General features: G+C 32.9%; 1 protein-coding gene across 3 annotated transcripts; it reads left to right on the top strand.

Annotated features, from left to right (window-relative positions):
* Positions 1–8,465: 8,465 nt before the first annotated feature.
* On the top strand, positions 8,466–12,578 carry LOC18106187 (uncharacterized). 3 transcript variants are annotated; one of them, XM_052447793.1, is made up of 3 exons: positions 8,466–8,615; positions 8,717–8,899; positions 12,167–12,578. In XM_052447793.1, exons 2-3 carry the CDS (start codon positions 8,735–8,737, stop codon positions 12,308–12,310), a joined length of 309 nt encoding a protein of 102 aa, XP_052303753.1. In that variant the 5' UTR covers positions 8,466–8,615; positions 8,717–8,734; the 3' UTR covers positions 12,311–12,578. The 3 variants fall into 3 exon arrangements, with proteins under 3 accessions (XP_052303753.1, XP_052303755.1, XP_052303754.1); XM_052447795.1 differs by having other exon boundaries at positions 8,482–8,615; positions 8,720–8,899; XM_052447794.1 differs by having other exon boundaries at positions 8,483–8,615; positions 8,685–8,899.
* Positions 12,579–19,688: the final 7,110 nt, after the last annotated feature.

The following is a 19,688-nucleotide window of genomic DNA, read 5'->3' as shown; positions in this document are numbered from 1 at the left end:
CAATGAATTATGCAAAAAAAAAACTATAGACTTTATCTACATTATAAAAAATACACCAAAACAAATAACATAACAAAAAAAAATAGCAAAAAAAAAAAACCCTTAAAGTAAAATGAAATAGAAGAAACACATACATTTTAAACTGATGAAGATTTACAAGAAAACTTGCTAGAGATTGGAGGTGAAAGCTTTGAAGAATGGAGAGTAAAAAAATTGAAATCTTAAGGTGAGAAACGAAGGAGAAGAAAAAATAAACTGAATGGGCAGTCGCTGGAACTTATATGGCAGTTTTACCGATGGATTCACCGACGGATATAAAATTAATTATTATTTTAATTTATTCCGTCGGTAAAGTGTCAAAAATCCGTCGGTAAATTTTGAATTTCGCACCAAAATTTTTAATGACCCTCCATATTTTTCGTGGTCCGTCGGTAATTCCGTCGACAAGATGACGCGGTCAGAGATGCATTTAATGCACAACCCTTTGGAATTTGCGCGGTCCGTCGGTAAATTTATCAGTAAACTTGACCCGCTGACAACGTACCGACGGACTTATATCCGTCGGTATTCACGTCGGTGAGTGTGGCATTTCAAGTAATTATTTTCGAACTCTCTGTGAATTGCCGACGAATTTATATCTGTCGGTATTAGGGTCAGTGATTGTGGCATTTCAAGTAATTATTTTCGAACTCTCTGTGAAATGCCGACGGACTTATATTCGTCGGTATGGACGTCGGTGAGTGTGGCATTTCAAGTAATTATTTCGTGTTACAAAATATATCATCCATGATCTATAATTATTTCAAGTAATTATTTCATGATTGTGGCATTTCAAGTAATAAATATTTCGTGTTACAAAATATATCATTCACAATCTAAATTACATGAAAAAAAGGGTTTTACACAGGGCTGGGTTTTGATAGTTAGTCAGAATTTTCTTCTTCTTCTTCATCAATTGAATTGTCATCACCTTCATCGCAATCTTCAATATGGATATCATCTTCTTCATCGATATTTGCTTGTCCGCTAGAGCTCAAAACAAAATTCAACTCCTCTGCGTCAACATCAACAAGACTATCATCGAAAACACGAAAATTTGAATTTTCTTTCAATTCAATCGAAGGAGCAACTCGATATGGTTCAACCAACTCACTAACTTGAAAGACTTCATCTCGCACACTTGTGTCTTCGTTCTCATCCTGAACAACCTCGACACGACCCTAGGGTTTCGTTTTTAAAACGGATAACCAATCCACTCTTGATTGATCCTTTCTAAATGAAGGGGTGTATGTGTAATAAACTTGTTGACATTGCTTTGCGAAAATAAAAACATCGTTTATGTTGCGGAGTCTAGCTTTTGAGTTGATTTCGACCAGACCATAGTGCGGATCAACTCTGATTCCTCTGTCAGTCATGTCATACCAATAGCATTTGAATAAAAACACTATATTCTGCTCGTTATGATATTGCAGTTCGACGACCTCTTCTAATCTACCATAGTAGTCAACTTCTAACTCACTACTAGTGGATCCCTTAACACTAACACCGCTGTTGTATGTCTTTCTTCCTTGCCCGTATTCTTCAGTATGGAAAACATATCCATTGACAAAATACCCGTTGTAGCACTTACATTTTCTTTCAGGCCCCAGGCTTAGTGAAGATAATGGCTTAGGTGCACTCCTTCCCATTTGATAAACCTTGTATGTAATGTACATCAATAAACAGTAAATGAACGAGAATCTCATAATGACATGCATACGTACAGTAATTTTGCAAGTTAGAATGAGTTTGTGATAGTGCTTACATGTGTTCTGAACCACGTGGCAAACTGTTCATCTTGTAATTGAAAGATCTGGGATTCGGTCAGCTGTGAGTTATTGGAGAGCAAATATTGTCGATGTTGCCTACAAGTGATAATGAGTGTATGATATTACAATATATAATTAACAGTATATTACTAACAAAGTTTAATTAGTATAAACTTACTGAATAAAAGGTCTCAGCTCATCACAGTTAAATAGAACATAGTTGTGTGCTTGTTTGAACTCTATTTCCGACAAATATCTTCCTCTTACGGCATTTTTAGGTGTGGGTCGTCCAGTATTGGAGAATATTGACAAGTTCCCACTGGAAGGCACTTTACCGCCATCATCATGCCGTGGAACGCGATTGATTCTCGTTCTCAGATGAGGTTCGAAATAGTATGAGATAAATGTTGAGATCTCCTCAACAATATAGGCCTCACATATCGAAGCCTCAACATGCGCCTTGTTCTTAACCTTTTTCTTGAGATTAAACAAGTACCTGCATTGAAATATTAATCAAGTATTTTCAATTAAGAAAAACATAGAAAATACTTTTATATATGAATTACATTGCAACTGTAATATCTAACTGTTCGAATGGGTACATCCATCTATATTGGACCGGTCCTCCAGCTTTTGCCTCGAACGGTAGATATATAGGGAGATGCTCCATTGAGTCAAAAAATGATGGAGGGAATATCATCTCAAGTTTGCATAGTGTCTCGACGATATTCGTTTGAAGCCTCTCAATGTGATCAACATTCAACTTGCTGGAGCATATATCTCTAAAGAAATGACTAATCTCCGTGAGTGCATCCCATATTCCCTTTGGCAACAAATCACGAAAAGCTAATGGGATGAGTGTTTGCATAAACACGTGGCAGTCAAGACTCTTCATTCCATACAATCTGCAGTCATTTATATTAACCAGCCTTGATATGTTCAATGCATGTCCATCCAGAAAACGCAGACTCTTAAGTCATTTGTAGACTAGCAGTTGTGCGTTTTTCTCTAACACAAAGCTTGCTCTTTGTTTTGCGACCCGTGACTCATCATAAACCAACTCCATATTTTTACGGTTACAGTATAAAGCTATATCCAATCTAGCCTTGATGTTGTCCTATATCTTCCCCTTCACATCCATGACAGTGTTGAAAATGTTCTCAAACATGTTCTTTTTGATGTGCATGATGCCAAGGTTATGGCGGAGCAGATTGGTCTTCCAATAAGGAAGCTCCCAAAAGATACTTCGCTTTACCCAATTATGGGTCAAACCAAAACCAGGAAACTTTTGCTTACCTGATTGAAGGCCAAACACAATGTCACCGTACTCTGAGACAACATCATGCAATTCTTCACCAGAAAGACGTGGGGATGCAACATCTTTTTCAACTCTGCCAACAAAGAAATCTTTTCTATTCTTTCTGTACCTGTGATTAAGTGGCAAGAAGCGACGGTGACAGTCAAAAAAAGAAGCTTTACCTCTGTTTGCTAACGTGAATGCCTTGTTGTTTTACATGTAGTATGGACATGCGAGTTTCCCATGCGTGCTCCAACCAGAAAGCATTCCATAAACTGGAAAATCATTGATAGTCCACATCAAAGCCGCCCTCATAAGGAAATTTTGTTTCCTCGATATATCATAAGTCAGAGCTCTGGAGGACCACAACTGTGCCAACTCATCAATCAACGGTCGAAGACAAACATCTATATTCCGCCCCGGGCTGCTTGGACCGGGTATGACAGTAGATAAAAACATGAACTCCGGCCTCATACACATTCCCGGTGGCAAGTTATAAACTGTGAGTATGACCGGCCAACAAGAATAAGGAGCATCAAATGACCCAAATGGGTTGAATCTGTCTGTACACAACCCAAGACGCACATTCCTTGATTCAGCTGAAAAGTGATGATACACACTGTTAAAGAGTTTCCACGCTTCGCCGTCAGAAGGATGCACCATCACTCCATCAACCGCATCATGTGCTTGGTGCCATGTCATGTGCTCAACAGTCCTTGGTGACATGAATAACCTCTGCAGTCTAGGTGTGATCGGGAAGTATCTAAGTTTTTTATATGCCACTAGAGTCTTTCCCCTGCCAGTTCTAGGTTTGTAACGGGAATGCCTGCATATCATACACTCGGTCATCTCAGCATTTTCAAGGTAGTATAACATACAGAAGTTAGGGCACATGTCAATTTTCTGGTATCCTAAACCGAGGGGTTTCATCATGGACTTCGCAGCATAGAAGTTCTCTTTCAGCCTGTTCCCTTCAGGTAAAATGCTTCTCACCCATTCAATAATCTTGTCATACCCGGCCTCACTCAACCAGTGATCTGACTTGATGGTGAACACCTATGCTACGACCGATAATTTACTGTGGTTCATGCAGCCATCCCATAATGGTTCGTCAGAATCTTTCAACAAATAAAAAAACCTAGCTGCATCTGCATTAGGTTTTTCTTCTACAATTGGACATTGACTGACATTACCTTGATTCATTCTCATTGCATCCATAACCATATTCCTATAAGGATTAGTGTTGTCATTTGCTGCTTCATGCATGTTACTAGCACTAGAAGTTGACCCAACCACCCTTTCTTCCATTCTCCTCTTACTAACAAATACTTCTCCGTGTGCATACCAACACTGGTAATTCTCTATAAACCCTTTGTGTAGAAGATACATCGTTACAACATCTGGATGCAGATACTTTTTATTTTGACACTTCCTGCATGGACACCTAATACCGCCTCCAATAAAATTTCTGGGAATAGATGTTGCGAAATTAATAAAACCCTGAACCTCGTTACAATAATCCATCCTCCGCAATCCTTGGGGTGAATCTCGATATATCCATGAACGATCATCCATGACTTATATCGAACCTCTATAAAATTATGATGACATCATGTATTAATTAACTAAGTTAGGTAAACAAACTTGCAAAAATATTACTTTACCTCGAGATTATCCAACAAACCAATCACAACTTCTAATAAATATTAAATATTCATTATCATTTATCAACGTCCATACAAATTAAAATATATAAATTTACGGAAATTACCACTCCGCAATACCATTGATAAAACTTTAAACGGACCCATTAAGCAAGCTATTAATTATTTCAAAACAGCATATGTACTTCGGTAGTTCCATAAAGTTTTAACAATTTACAAACAAATACAATCTTACAAAATCTAAAACAAACCATAACAGGTATAGAATTATACATTCATATACTACAAGTAATTTGTTTGAGAAATAACAATAAAACATGTACATCTACTAACAAAATACATATACTAAAAAAACAATAAAATTGACATTTAATTAAATGTTAAAATTTAAAAAGATAGAATTACTTATAAAAATTGATAAAATTCATCGGTAAATCAGAACACGGATGCTGTGACCACAAAACTTCAAGAAATATAACTTGTTGTGCTGATATGAGGGAGATTTTTATATGGGGGGGAGGGGGGGCTGGTTGTTTGCAGATGGGGAGAGTTGGGATTAGAAAGAAGAAGAAGAAATAGGGGAGGAGAGGGTCGGTAGAGCTGACATATATTAACTTTTTCCAACGGTTTCACCGACAGACTTTCCGTTTGTGATGTCGTTGGTGATTCTGATGGAAAAATCAACACGTCACCGTACGAATCTGCCATTTCAAATCCCTCGGTGATTCCGTCGGCAATTTAAACGGTGAACCGGTCACGTCACTGTACGGGCTGTCGTTTTGAATCCGTCGGTGAGTCTATCGGAAAAAATAACCCGCCAAAACCTCCACGTCAGCGACCAGCCTTTTTTTTTTAATTCGAAAACTTTTCCGTCGATAGTTACCGACTGAATTACGGACGGAAAATGGTCCGTCGGTAATTTTGACCTCAAAGTACCGACAGACATATTCCGTCGGTAAATCCGTTGCTATTTAGCGAATTTCTAGTAGTGCCACTAGGCTGGGTTTGGCACACTACTATGTCCCCAAGGCTGGGCATGCTCATTCCTTTGGACGTGACCAAGGGAAGAGGGTTTTAAGGGTTTTTTAGGCCTATTAAAATTAGGTTTATCATATATACAAATACAAAGAAGTGGCCACATGCAAGTTAAGATTACAAAATAGCCAAAAAAAATATGAATACACAGATAAAAAGATTCGAACTTTAAGCCTTGCTTTTGCAATAACAAAGTCATGAAAGGAGAGTGAAATTAAAAAAAATATATCTGAAAAACAAAGAGGGATATGTATTCATTATTGATATTTGATTGTGCGACCATAGATACAAACAAACGTCTTCAAGTTCCTTTTGAGTAAAAGCCCTGTTTGGTTTTGTAAGAAAAAAAATCAATCAAAAAAGATATTGTCGGGTTTTCAAATATCATACATGCAACAGAAAGAATAAAACAAAATTATTTGGGAGTCCCTATGATCTCGTTAGACACATCTAAAGTTGTTTAGGGATTTATCACCTAAAGATCTTATCTTCTTCGACTTTGAATAATTCTTTAAAGGATGGGTTGTCTCAAACCATAAATAGTCCAATTGTTCGGCTTTCAATGGTAATCCACATAAACCACCAGTGAGAAATCTTCTAAATTTCTATTTAGTAGAGATGGATTTTTATGCCTTTTTATGCCTAGAGTGTTAGCTTTTTATTTTGTAACTTATGTTGTTTTTTTTTTCGTCTAACAAGCAACCTCTTAAAAAATAAAAAGCATAGCTTTATATTTATAGAAAAACCCTATAAATAAAAACAAATATCTATTTGCCTCTTAAATAATATCTATATATTATTTAAGGATAATTTTAGAAATTTAATCAATCAAGTCTTTACTTGATTATTCTAGAACTAGAATTATAATCCCTGAATTAAATACATTTTAGTGCTTAATTTCTAAAATTATTTTCAATAAAGTCACACTTAATTAATTATCTCAGTTTAATTTCTAACTAATGGTCTTTAATGTGTATGACCCATTAGATTCCTAATATGTTGGCCCAAATATAAATTATAATTCTAAATAAATAGAATTAAACAAGTCAAACAATTTAATTTATTATCAATTCAATAATTGATTTAATTTATATTTGAAGATTAAGTGCATCATTTAATAGCGTGGCATGATCCCTTAAATATTTGAAAAGTCATAACTGGTTTGACTTAACCTTTCAGTGACCGGTTTCTCTGTATAATTATTATCCATTCATCAATAATGTTTCAATTTAGACATTTTAGCATGGAGTGTGTTTACCATGTCAAATCATATTTGTTCGCAATATTGTAGTCATTGATACTTTAAATAAGATTTGAAAATCTTTTTAAATCTTATTCCACTTTACGCAAGGATTTAACAATCAACACTATTTGACAACATACATAATATTTTCTGTAATTCATTTAAGGTGATGAATCCTATCTTGATCATCAAATACCTTCATATAGTTTACATCCAATGTCTGTCAATTTGGTACTTTGACCAAGATAACGTGTAACATAATCAAAACATATCACTCCTTATATAAAATAACTTAGTGATCTAAAGTTTAACAATCACTTACACAACCGTCACGTGAGCCTTTCCATAGACACATGTGATATCTCTATATGGAATTATCATACGGGTCAATTCAGTGTACATGTCGTATAACATGCACCTACATATTAGTTCTGTGTATCCCTTATACCTCAACTTATGAGAACATCTGTTTCCTTTCATAAAGAAAATAACATAGTATGTACCAGTTTCTATGACTCTAATGAATTTTTAGTATTTAAGAGAGTATCGACTATGAATATTTTAGAAATAATGTTTTAATGCAATAAAAATTTCATAATTATAATAACTTTATAATTTTCTTTGCAAAATATTTTTGTCTTATAAATTTTATTTTTACTCTAGATTTATAAATGAAATATTAAATTTATTAATATAATATTATATAAATATTAAAAATAAATTAAATTTTTATTAATAATAAATATATATTTACATGAATATAATAATATTAAGGATAAAACATAGCAAAGTAAGTAATACCTCAATTTACACATATAAGCGATAGAGATAGAGAGAGAAACCGGGTGGCAGAAGACAAACGAGGATCTGCAGGAGGTGAAGCGAGGATTACCAGTGTTTCTGGGAAATTATTTTACTTATTTCTATGTTTTTGTCTCTATACTGTGTGCTTGCTGTTTGGGCTGCTGGTTTTTCCACAGACTTGCACATGTTATATATAGTAATGTTATAATTACCTTCAAGAAAAATGATAAATTTAACCCTAAACACAAAAGGAAAATTAAATGGTTAAATTTACATGTATTATATTCATGCTGTCATGTTTTGGATCGTGTGAAGGGTTGCTTTTGCTCTATTTTTAATATTGCTGCTATAATATTAATATTAATATTAATATCAATGAACCTATATTTGTAACAAGAAGATATATATAAATTTTATTTTTCAAACTTGTAACCATTTATATATATTCTATGTATTTAATTATACATGCAAAGGAAAAAATAAAAAATAAAGAAAAAATAAAAAGAAATAGATGCTGCTTGAAGATAAAGCAGTTAATAGAGGAGGGTGAAATTAATAAATTTGAAAACTACACGAGGTAACTCAATTTTCACCCAACATTTATGGGGCTAAGAGATAATTTACCAAAACATAGTTGAAAGAAATAGAAAATAGAAAAAGAAAATCATAAAACCCAAAACATAAATGGGTTTTCTCCAGAGCACAAAATTTTACCAAGGAGAAAACCCATATATGCTTCTTCTTCTCACCCTGAACTTCGATCTGTAAGTTTCATTTCTTTATTTTGATTATAGTATTTCTTAATATATATATTAAATTACTTTATGAAACAGATAAAAAGAGGTGCTTGTGCTTCTTCTTGTAGTAGTAGTAGTAGTGAAGGATGGCGAGACCGTGGGTACTGGTCTCTTTGCTATTGTTAATTGTGTTCACGTCTCAGTTAGAGTGGAAACAACAATTTGGTAATGAAATTGAAGCAAGTCCAAACATTTCCCAGAGAGACCAACAACAACATAGTTCGAATCGAGAAGAAGTTGTCAAAGAAAAGGTTAGTTTTTTTATTCTTTTTTCTTTTTTGAATTACATTTGGTGCTTTCTTTGTAGTGTTTTATATGTTTATGAAACCAGAAAAGGTAAAAAGGGAAAGACCCAGTTGTTTTTTCTTAACTTGGGAATTGAAGATTTTGTTCCGTGCATTTATACAAGGATTTGGTCAAGTGGGTTCCATCGAAGAATATGGGAGAGTTTCATTGTTTTTTGTGTTTTTGGAAAGTCTGGATCAGTGTTGGAATTTCAAATTTGTAAGCTGGGGAAACATAATAATGCGATATGATTGATGATTATCCTTGGTGCAGTGTTAGGGAGAGGAAGAGGTGGGAAAACAAATTGGGCTTTCTTTTTCTTTTTGGTTCTTTCACCTGGATGTATTAGAATCAGTGCTGAAGATAATTACTTGTGCTTTGATGCGTTCTGGTAATTGGAAGAGTGTCAAACAGAATCTCTTGCTTTTCTTTTCCTTCAAACCCAATTGTTGGTAAACTGAGTTCCCTTTTTGGATTGGCATAATTCACCACTCTTCTAGAGCGGAAAATGTTTCGTATATAAACATACCATTTTGGTAATTGAAGCTTGCTGGGCTAGCTAAGTGTTATATAGCAATTACTGTTATAAAAAGATTGATTGCATGCTTTCTTCGGAACTTTGTATCGCCTTGACTTACAAAATTTCGTGCTTATGCAATCATTGTCACAATCAATAATTTGAGCATTGATTCACGTCAAACTAAAATCAAAATGGCTAAAAGTAATGGCAAAGTTGGGCTTATAAAATCATTTCAAGAGGCCAAATTTGTTTCTGCTGAAGATGTGCTGGCTTTGTATCGTAGCCAGTAGCATCTTTTTGTGTTTGGTATGGTTGTGCGTGATGTTTTTTAAAAGTATTTTTGCTTCAAAATACATCAAAATAATTTTTTTCCTGATTTTTTTTTATATTTTTGACATCAACACATTAAAACCATCGGAAATCAAAAAAAAAAAAAGATCATCAATTTGATGTTTTTCAAGCCATACACACTTTTGAAACACAGTTTCAAACGCAATACCAAACAGGTATTTATGTCATGCAGGTAACAAGAGGCAGTCATCTTTTCTAGTTTTGCCTCTGTTGATTCTGTCTTCTTCCATTTCTGATAGTCTGCACGGTTACCTCCCTGCTAAATCAATATAATCCCACAGTAATATTTGCTTATGCATCCATTTCTTCTCTTGGGCTGTGCATGTCAACTAGGTTTCAACATGGATCAACTCCTACACAGGCTGGGATTCCAGATATATCAATGTTTTGCTGATTTTAATTGGAGTTTTGTCGATCTTCAATCAGTCATTGTTATTGTTGTTTTTGTTCTGTTCCTCTGGATGGCCTTACCATCATTAGTGATATCATTGCTCCAATCCTCATTGAAAGCAAGTACAGTTTTTCAAAATAGTAGTTTGATAAGATGGAATTTTCTCTTAGACGTTGATAGCCCCAGCATCCTGTACCTTGAGTGAATCCTATCTAAGTTACTTCAGATATTTACAAAATCAATACTTTCTGATACCCGGATATATTGGATGCTTTGAATCTTGGGCAAAAAAATTTTTAAATTGTATAGCCTGAGTATTCCATGACAAGAGTTTACCCAACTTTCAATGCACAACATTTTACTTTCCAAGTACGTTCTGTAGTCAATTCAGAAAATATTTCTCATTCTTTGGGTCATTTTCCTCACTGATACTTCATTGATTTAGTATCTGTTCAGTATACTAAATATTCTCCTAAGGTCTGGCACAAGCGTTGTTGTTTTGTGCATGCTCCAATGTTGGATTGCTTGCTAACTTCCTGTGTGCAAACCTATCTTTTCTGTGTTTGTTGTGTTCAAAGAGTATACTGTCTCGAAAGCATCTTATCCTGAACCTTTTTTTTAGCTTTAATTGTTCATTTTCTTTGATTGTTCAGGTTACATTTTCATTATCTTGTCCGACTCGAGTGTTTGGATTGTTAATATATTTCATTTTTATGTTATAGACAATGTGCACCTCTCTTCAAGATTTTGCTTATTTTAATTGGGGTTTTTGTTTTCATCCAATCAGTTATTGTTGTTGTTGCTCATATTCTGTTCCACTACATGCCCATATTCCCTTTCACTAACAAATGATGTTCTTGCTCCAATCCTCATCTAGAGCAATTATAGTTATCTAAACAGTTACCCCTCCCTCCCTACCTTTTAGAACTGACTCTCAGTTACTTCAGTTCAAAAAATCAGCTTCTTTGTAGTTTGACCATCACTTCTCTGGTCATAGCCTATTGTCTTTGATGCACCAGCCTTGGTGTGCCTTAGGTTGTTGTTGTCCTGATTGAGCCATTTAATGAAGATCATTGATTTTTACCTTGCTTTTTCCAACCTGGAAGGTTATGCAGTTTCCTCCTGGCCTTTCTTTTCATTTATTTTCTTAGCATTTCTTTAAAACAATTTTCTGCTTTCACACTGTGTTCAATGCATTCTATTTTCTGTATCGCCAAATAAGAACCAGCTATTAGTACACTTTGTAATCAAATTTTATTTTCTTCGGTCCCCCTTTCAGGTTGAATTGGTGAGCGGATGAGGGATGGATATAAACTATTTAAGTAAAAGACATTTAATTGACACCATAAAGGTCAAATTCCCCTTGAGTCAAGCTTGTTCTCTTGCGGAAGAGATTCTTATGGGTTGATTGATGACAGTGGATGCTTATCATGTTAAATGCTTAAATCTCGAAAAATGCAGTTGGTAATTCACAAATGATATGGTCAGAGATGTTAGTTTTCTGTAGTATTCCTCATTACCAATATCTAGCTTCAATGTTCGCATCATTTCACATTACAAAGATGCCCTATAGTGTAGTCAGAAAACATTCCACATTCTTCATGAGGTATTTCCCCCCTTACCTATGTTCACGAATCAATGATTTAGTATGTACTTGATTTTCATGATAGTTTCATATGAAAGTTCTTGCAAAAGTTTTCTTATTTTATGTGTATGGTCGAAGTGTTGGATTGCTGACTAGCAACTTGAACAGTCTATGCTATCTCAAAAAGTAAATTAGTCTAGCATTGTTTTCCCTTTGAATGTCAATCACCTTTCATTGTTCAGTATAAATTTTTCATGATCTAGCTGACTAGATTGTTTAAGTTGTTAAGAGATTTCATCATTTTTTTAGATATTGTGTTCGGTCAATCAAGATTTTGGAGCATTATGTTATAAACGTTAATCTTGTGGCTATCGACTTTGCTGCAGATAATCCTTTCTCAAGAAAAGAACATTCAGAAACTTAATGAGCTTGTCCAGAGTCTCCGAGAACAGTTGCAGCACTGTAGGAGTGAAAATTACATTGTCAACAGCACTGCAATCCCTTTGACTGAACATCTAAATGGAGTTTGAACAGCAACCAATATTGGAGGACTAAACATGGACCACACACTTTTAACATTGATATGTTTGGTATGTGCTTTAGACAAACCTGGTATTTCTATCCCGGCAATTTAACTTTACTAGGAGATGATCCCTGTTATTTTATCTGACTCGTATAATACAGTCATTATCCACAATTTCGTATGTTAATATTAAGTGGATTTATAAAGCCTGTACCTTAGTCTTCACCATTTTGGATGAAATCTATAATATTCTGCAACCAATCTTAATTTATTCATTGATTGAAATCTTAGTGAAAGAGGTGGGTAGATATAATGTTACTTTGGAGTACTAGTAAATACTATTGTAGTATCACAATTAGGGCTTATTTAGTTAACTTGAGTGTTTGTCCTAGAACTTTGGATGTTAAATTGAAGGAATATCTCCAGTCATTTCAACTGTATTTTATCAGATTTTATGCAACTGAGACAGAGATTATAGATTTTCACTCAAGTTAGTGATGGTTTCTAGAAATTTGATGCAAACATGCTTCTAAATTGGACTAACGGAGCTGATAGGTTGGTTTTAATTCGAAGCTAATGAAATGTGCCATTGTCATCTAGGAGCCCTGTATTTTGCATATCTCTCACAACTTCAATTACGTGGGTTGGGCATCAATACTATTTGTTGGGCTTGCATACTCCATTGTGTATTGGATCATTTTCCATTTATTATGCTCCAAAGAAAGTTGATTTAGAGGTGGCTGAAAATTTCTTTTGTCAGAAGAGAAAATTTGAAGGCAGCATGTTTAATCTTTTAAAGATTCAAATTTCAAAAACTTCATTGAACAGGAATGAATATTATAAAGTGCCCATTGAATTTAACCTTGGAGACAAAAAAACATCTGACCAACTGAGTAATTGTGAGATCGGAAATTTCATACTTTGTTGTTTCCTACCTCTTTTTCAATAGAAAGGAATAGCCAAACTAAGGCAGCTGTCCGGTAAATCTCATAGATCTTATTGTCCGGCAAGCTGGAGATGGACGACCACGATCCCGACCTTACCAGCACCAGAGGTGTACTAATCAATGAACCCTCCAAGCCTACTTTTCTGACAAAATCAACAAAGTATCACGACATGTTGTTGATATTGATCAAGTATGAGGGACTTTCGCTGACTGAATTCGTCTATATATGTAACCTTGGTAACCAAAGCATCACGACAACATTCAAAGGCACTTTTTGGATTAAAAAGTAGGGGGGCGGAGGAGCACGTAGGAATGCCAAACACTACCTAAGTCACTTGTGGCTTAGAGAAAGCGAGTCGTCGTTAGGTTGTTCGGATCGTTAAAGAAGCGAGCCCTTATCAGAGAAAGCCATTGTGTGTTAGCCTAGCTAGCTAGCCATTTTCTAGCTCAACTACTTATTACATTAGATTTAATTTCTTTTTCTACTATAGCACATTAAAATTATCTGAAAATATAAAAAAATTATTTCAAATAAAAAAATTAAAAATTTTAGAAACGTGATTTGCAATGATTCCTAAAGACTTTATTAATCCGGGTGTGATGGCCTTAAAAGTTAAAACCACTATTGTCAGGTGAAATGTGGTAGTGCAATGGACCAAAGAAAGTTCCAAGTGCTCATACTCAGCCCAATCTCATAACCTTGGGTGGTCGTAGGAGCTATTTGCATTATTGAATTCCTGTACGTCTAGTTAAGACAATTATCTTCCAGCTTTCTTTCTCTTAATAATTACTGAATTCCGTACATAATTATCGAAGGTTTTAATTGACACCCTTTTTTTTTTCTTTTAATTTAAATATTGGATTACGAGGTGTTTGGATTAGAACTTTTTGTCAAGTTTCCATTTTTATTATATATCAAAACGCCATCAATATCAATTTCAATTTTAATTTCGCATGTAATTTTAATTCAATTAATAACTTAATATAATTTTTATGTTTAGAATAAAATATTAAATAATATAATTAAATTCAATTCTATTATTTAAAATAACTGAAGAAATAAATCAAATGAATTAATAATCTTAACTATTTTACTCTCAATTCATAAATCTATTTCAATGAACAAAGTTATAATGGCAGTAGTAATTCCTATGTCCTCTCTTGTACTTAAATCTATTTCAATGAACGAAATTATTCTGTTCACACTCATATACAACCACTACGGAAAATGTTATTGGATACACAAATTATAATAAAAAAAATATATTGTCAAGTGGATTTAATTAAATGGTTATATTTTGAAGCTTGCCGTGTATTTCTCAACAAAATCCAAGTAATTTCTATGATAGTACTTCTAGGGTTTGGATGTGGCAAACCGACATCTACTGGGGCGTGTTTGCCTGCCATGTGCAAGGGAGGATATTGTTTAAGTGTCGTGTACACATCAAACATAAATTATAACTCCACCCACCCCATGAACCTCCAGAAATCTTAACTGATGCAATTACAGCAGTGGTTGGCAGTCAATTGTGTAGAACAGTACATGCGATGGTGCGATTAATTTCAAAACCCTAGCTAGATAGCCTTTATCCAAAATCAAATGCTGTTTCTCATGAAAGATTGCCAGATTTCTTTTACTGCTTCATGCAGAGTTCATCGCTGCCGCCTTTCTTTTACTGCTTCATGCAGAGTTCATCGCTGCCGCCTGGCTTATCGATCATTATCGTGAACAGTTTGATTATTAATTATTCTTCCAACCTTCCATTCCCGTGTACTTGAAAACTTTAAGAGAAACCTTCTCGTGGAAAAAGCCAGTGAGCAAAAACTAAAGCTCGTCGTGATGGTGATGGTGACCGTGACGGTGACAGAGGTTGTGGTGGCAAGGTTTTGGTGGTTCAAATTCTTGATTGATATTTCGAGTGCATTATTGCCATTATTCATGTTTTATATAGAATTATTTCACAAGCTAAAAGAATTTTTTAATAAATGAAATAAATATAAAGATTATCTCGTAAAATATTTTATTGAGACGCCCTCTAATCTCCAAATTTAACTTGCCATTTCTTTAGTTCACCATGGTTAGTTAGCTCCTGTTCGGCTATAGCTGCTTCTGTGAGGTGATAGGTAGTGGCATCCTCACTTGTCTCTTGTAGGTACGTGAATGTGTTTTTCATGTTATTCATTTAAATTTAAGAAGACATGATATGAAAAATAACTTGGTACGCCTGTTTGGTATAATTACCAATCGGTAAAGTACTTTGTATTAAATGGTTCCCGTGCTGAGCTACGGGAGACAAACTTTTTGGAATGTAAAAAAAAAAATCTATTGTTTTTGAGAAATTATTTGATATTATTATTAATGTATCTTTTATTTATCATAGTGAACATAAAGTTTTTAAATATGATAATTTTTTTTAATATATATATATATATTATGACTATTAAAACGACAAGCATATCAAAATACTATGTTTATATTTTATGTGCAATTAAAAGATAAAAAAAAATTATAAATAAAATAAAATCATGTTCAAAATCTATTTGAAAATTTTAGGGACAAGAAAAATTATTTCAATCGAATTTTCACGAATAATTTATTGTTAGGATTATTATTTTCATATCAATGCATAATAATTGAAAATGTTATTAAAATTCAAATAAAACTTATAATATTATTTAAAAACCATATCAAAATTTAAGAGTAAGTAAATCAAAATGGTAAATGTTTTTCTTATTGAAAAAAAAACCAAAGCATAAAAAAAAAAAAAAAAAAAACGACAGAAAAGGGGTAGGCCCAACGCCTGCCCCTAGCATTAGTCCATACCCAACGTCTAGCCTTGTTTTATTTACTTTTTTTTTATTAAGGGGATGACCTTTTAAAAAAAAAACAGACAACATATCGTCTGTACGACAAACAACGCATTATCTGCTTGTCTAGTTTTTTAAAGCCAAAGTAATTGGAAACGGCAGAAAATTGATCTTGTTTTTTCTTTTTTATGAATCAACCCATTTTTCAATCAATTTTCACATGCAAAACACCTAACCACATCGTAAAACACTTCTTGTCAAATGGATTATTTCGACACAAAACCTAACTATTTTGGTTGCTGGAATTACATTAGTCAAATGCTTTCTTTCTTAACTGCCATATTCCGGTGAGTCACTCTCTCTCATCCAAGGCTGAAAAATCACAAAAATAAGCTTTGGGATCAAAATGGAAATTACAAAAATTTAGGATTAGGCATATATTATCTCTATCTTTTATTATATTCTTTTTTTTTTCTTTTTGTTTTAGATGTCTATCATAATTTCAAGGCTAATTTCATTCAATTAGGTTAAAGAGAGACTAGAATAAAAAAGAAAATCAAGAGTTTCACTCTCCATAACAAACCCCAAATGTTTTAGTTGTTTTGGTAATGTATGCAAGCTAAACTAGAATATCCTTATCATTAAAATAAAAAATAATAAAAATATAGTGAGGGTACTTAAAGAATGAAGTAGTTTATTACATTAGACAGTAAGTGAATGTGTTATCATGTTATTTATTTAGGATTTGAAATTTAGAAAAGTTAAAAAAAAATAATTTGATAAAAATACACTAGTTTGATTATATATAGATTATTAAAAGAAACTAATTGGCCTTGGAAAAATACAATAACTCTAAACTTATTTGTATTTTTCATTAGAACAATATAATGATGATTTTGTCCCTCCACGTAAATAACTTAACACTAGTTATTAGCTAAGGGGAAATTTAGTATTTGATCAAATATATAAAAAAAAATAAACAATTAAACAACATAGTGAATCGACCAAAATGCCCTTATAAGAAAAAAAATTAAAACTGGAGTCAAGGGGTTTTTTCATCTTTTCACATTGGTTTTTCTATTATTACCATGTCAGCTTAGGGGAAATTCGATATTTGTCTAAATATAAAAAAGGACAGGCACGTGTACAACACTAGGAGGAAGGTGAGAGGCATTTAAAAATGTCTTTTCATCGTGTTCTTTTCCAAACGGAGTGGCGCGTGTCGGTGTTGGTCGTTCGATTTGTCACCAATGGACATTCTTTTTCTTTTATCTTTCCTCCACTAAAAATTACAGCTTGACCCTCTTTATTGTTAGTATTTCGACTTCAGTCCTTATTCTTTTGATTTCTCATTTTTGTTTTTAGCCCATTTATAGAAGTCTTATTTGTTTTCAATTTCAACATTTCATCTCAATTTATCAATTATTATATTTTTAATTTGGTCTTTTTTCTTTTGAATTCTAATTTTTTTTCTTGGCTATTTTGTAAATTTTTTATTGGTTTTTAATTTTACTCTTCAATCCAAATTGATAGTATTATATTTTCTAATTTGGTAATTATGTTCTATTTTTTTCTTGTCCTTTTTGTAAAAGTTATTACTCTTTTCAATTTCTCCCTTCAATCAAAAACTTGTTTTTATTTTTCATGTCAATTCTGATCCTCATTCTTTTTATTTTTTTTATTCTTTTGCTAAATTGATTTTTCTTTTCAATTTTACCTTTCAATCAAATATAAAATTTATTTTGTATTTTAATTTTGATCCTCATTCTTTTCATTGCTATTTGTTTTAAATCTTTTGTCTAATTAAAATTATTTTTTCAATTTCATCCTTCAATATTTGATTGATTGGAAACTAGACTTCATAGTTTTTCTAAATAGGGTGCTTCAGGTGTAATGACCCAGTGTCACAGGTTTAAGAAGCTAACACATTTTTTTTTAAAAAAAGTATTATAATTCTCTTTAATTTTTTATTGAGTTATTTCAATCTCATAATCTGGGCTATGGGTTTGGCGGGATATCTCAAGTTGTCTCGGCCTTGATTACTAGAGTTATAGGTTTGTCATGCTAACTTGGGTTAAGTACGACCAATTTTTTAAGTCTTTATTTTTACCTCATTTTGTTCTTTTGTATTTAATGAGTTATGAATTGAGATACATAGTTTTTCCCCTTTTGAAAAAAACATTTTTCTCCATGTTATCCTAATCATTTTTCTTTTTAAATTTGATTCATCTAATGTCATTTTTTATTTTTTGTCTAATTAAAATGAAGTCAACTTATTTCACTCAGTCGAGTTTATGACCTGAGTCACACATTTTTATTTCTTTTTTCAAACATTCTTGTAATAGTTGCAAGGCTAGTCAATTACTAAAAGAATTAGTTTCAATATATGAAATCTAGCTAAGAAATAGCAAAGAAACTCTTATTGTTAATCCGACTAGGGTTTTGGAAGAACTCATGGATCAAGTTTCATTTATGTCCCTTTAAATCTCAGTGGATTCTATAAAAGATCTTATTTTAGCTATCTAAGAGGGCATTAAAAGTACCCAAACATGTGTATGAGGTTGGGATTACGAGATAAGGTCCATAGGTTATTATTGGACATAAGCATAAGCTTTGAAGAATCTCAAGTCACATGAAACTAGACCAGGTTGTATGTCAAATCATTGCATAAATATTTTGTGTTCAAAGTTTTTAATGAAATGATTAAAGAGATTCTCATAGAAAAAAAACCAAAATTGATTTTAAAGATGATGTTAGTTTACCTTTAAACACCATCATTGAAACCTTTTTATTTTGATTAAAAAAAAATTAGCAGAATAACACCATTTGAAAGAGTTTAAGCGAAATATCACATTTTCACCTTCTCGTGTTTCAGAAGCTTAATATTTACTAAATGTTATGATTCTTAAGCTTGACAAGATAGTTTTCATGCTTCAGAAGCATGATAACTTAACATGTTGCATTTCAGAAGGGTGACATGTTGTGAAATTTAAATCTTTCCCCATATCAAAGAACACAGATAGACACAACTGCCCTCTCTCTAAAAACTGATGTCCACAACCTTCCTCTCTCTAAAAAAACCCATCAATCCCTTGTTGTTTTACCTTTAAAACACCAAAAATCTAACTCATCTTAGTCTCCAAGTATCCTAGAATGTTTTCCTCTTCAAAATTCATCATTGCCACCTTTGCCCTGACCATCCCAACTCGTTTTTCAAGCCTTACAAGTAAGGTAAATATACTACATTGTTATGAATTTATGTTTGGTTTAGTTGAAATGAAATTATTGTTTAAGGTTTAGGTTGAATTTAGGGTTTATTTAATTAAGGATAAATTAGCTATGAATATTATCAATTAAGATTGTTTTGATATAGTTGAATATGAAAATAAGTTCAATTAATTATGAATTAATTATTTCAATAAATTATATGTTGCATTGAGTTTTGGATAAGTTGTTGAATTAAGGATTTTTTGTGAATTGTTTTGAATTAGTTAATATTGTTATCAACTATGCTTTATGATTTCATGCAGTAGAGCATGAATGCAGTAGAGTTTCAACGAATTACACGTTGCATTGAATTGTGGATAAGTTATAAAATTTGATATTTTCTTTGAATTGTTTTTATTTGCTA

Source organism: Populus trichocarpa, chromosome 16, assembly GCF_000002775.5.
Source record: "Populus trichocarpa isolate Nisqually-1 chromosome 16, P.trichocarpa_v4.1, whole genome shotgun sequence".
In the NCBI taxonomy this organism is placed as follows: Eukaryota; Viridiplantae; Streptophyta; class Magnoliopsida; order Malpighiales; family Salicaceae; genus Populus; species Populus trichocarpa.
The sequence above is the reverse complement of the archived record's forward strand: the minus strand, read 5'-3'. Positions and strand labels throughout refer to the sequence as shown.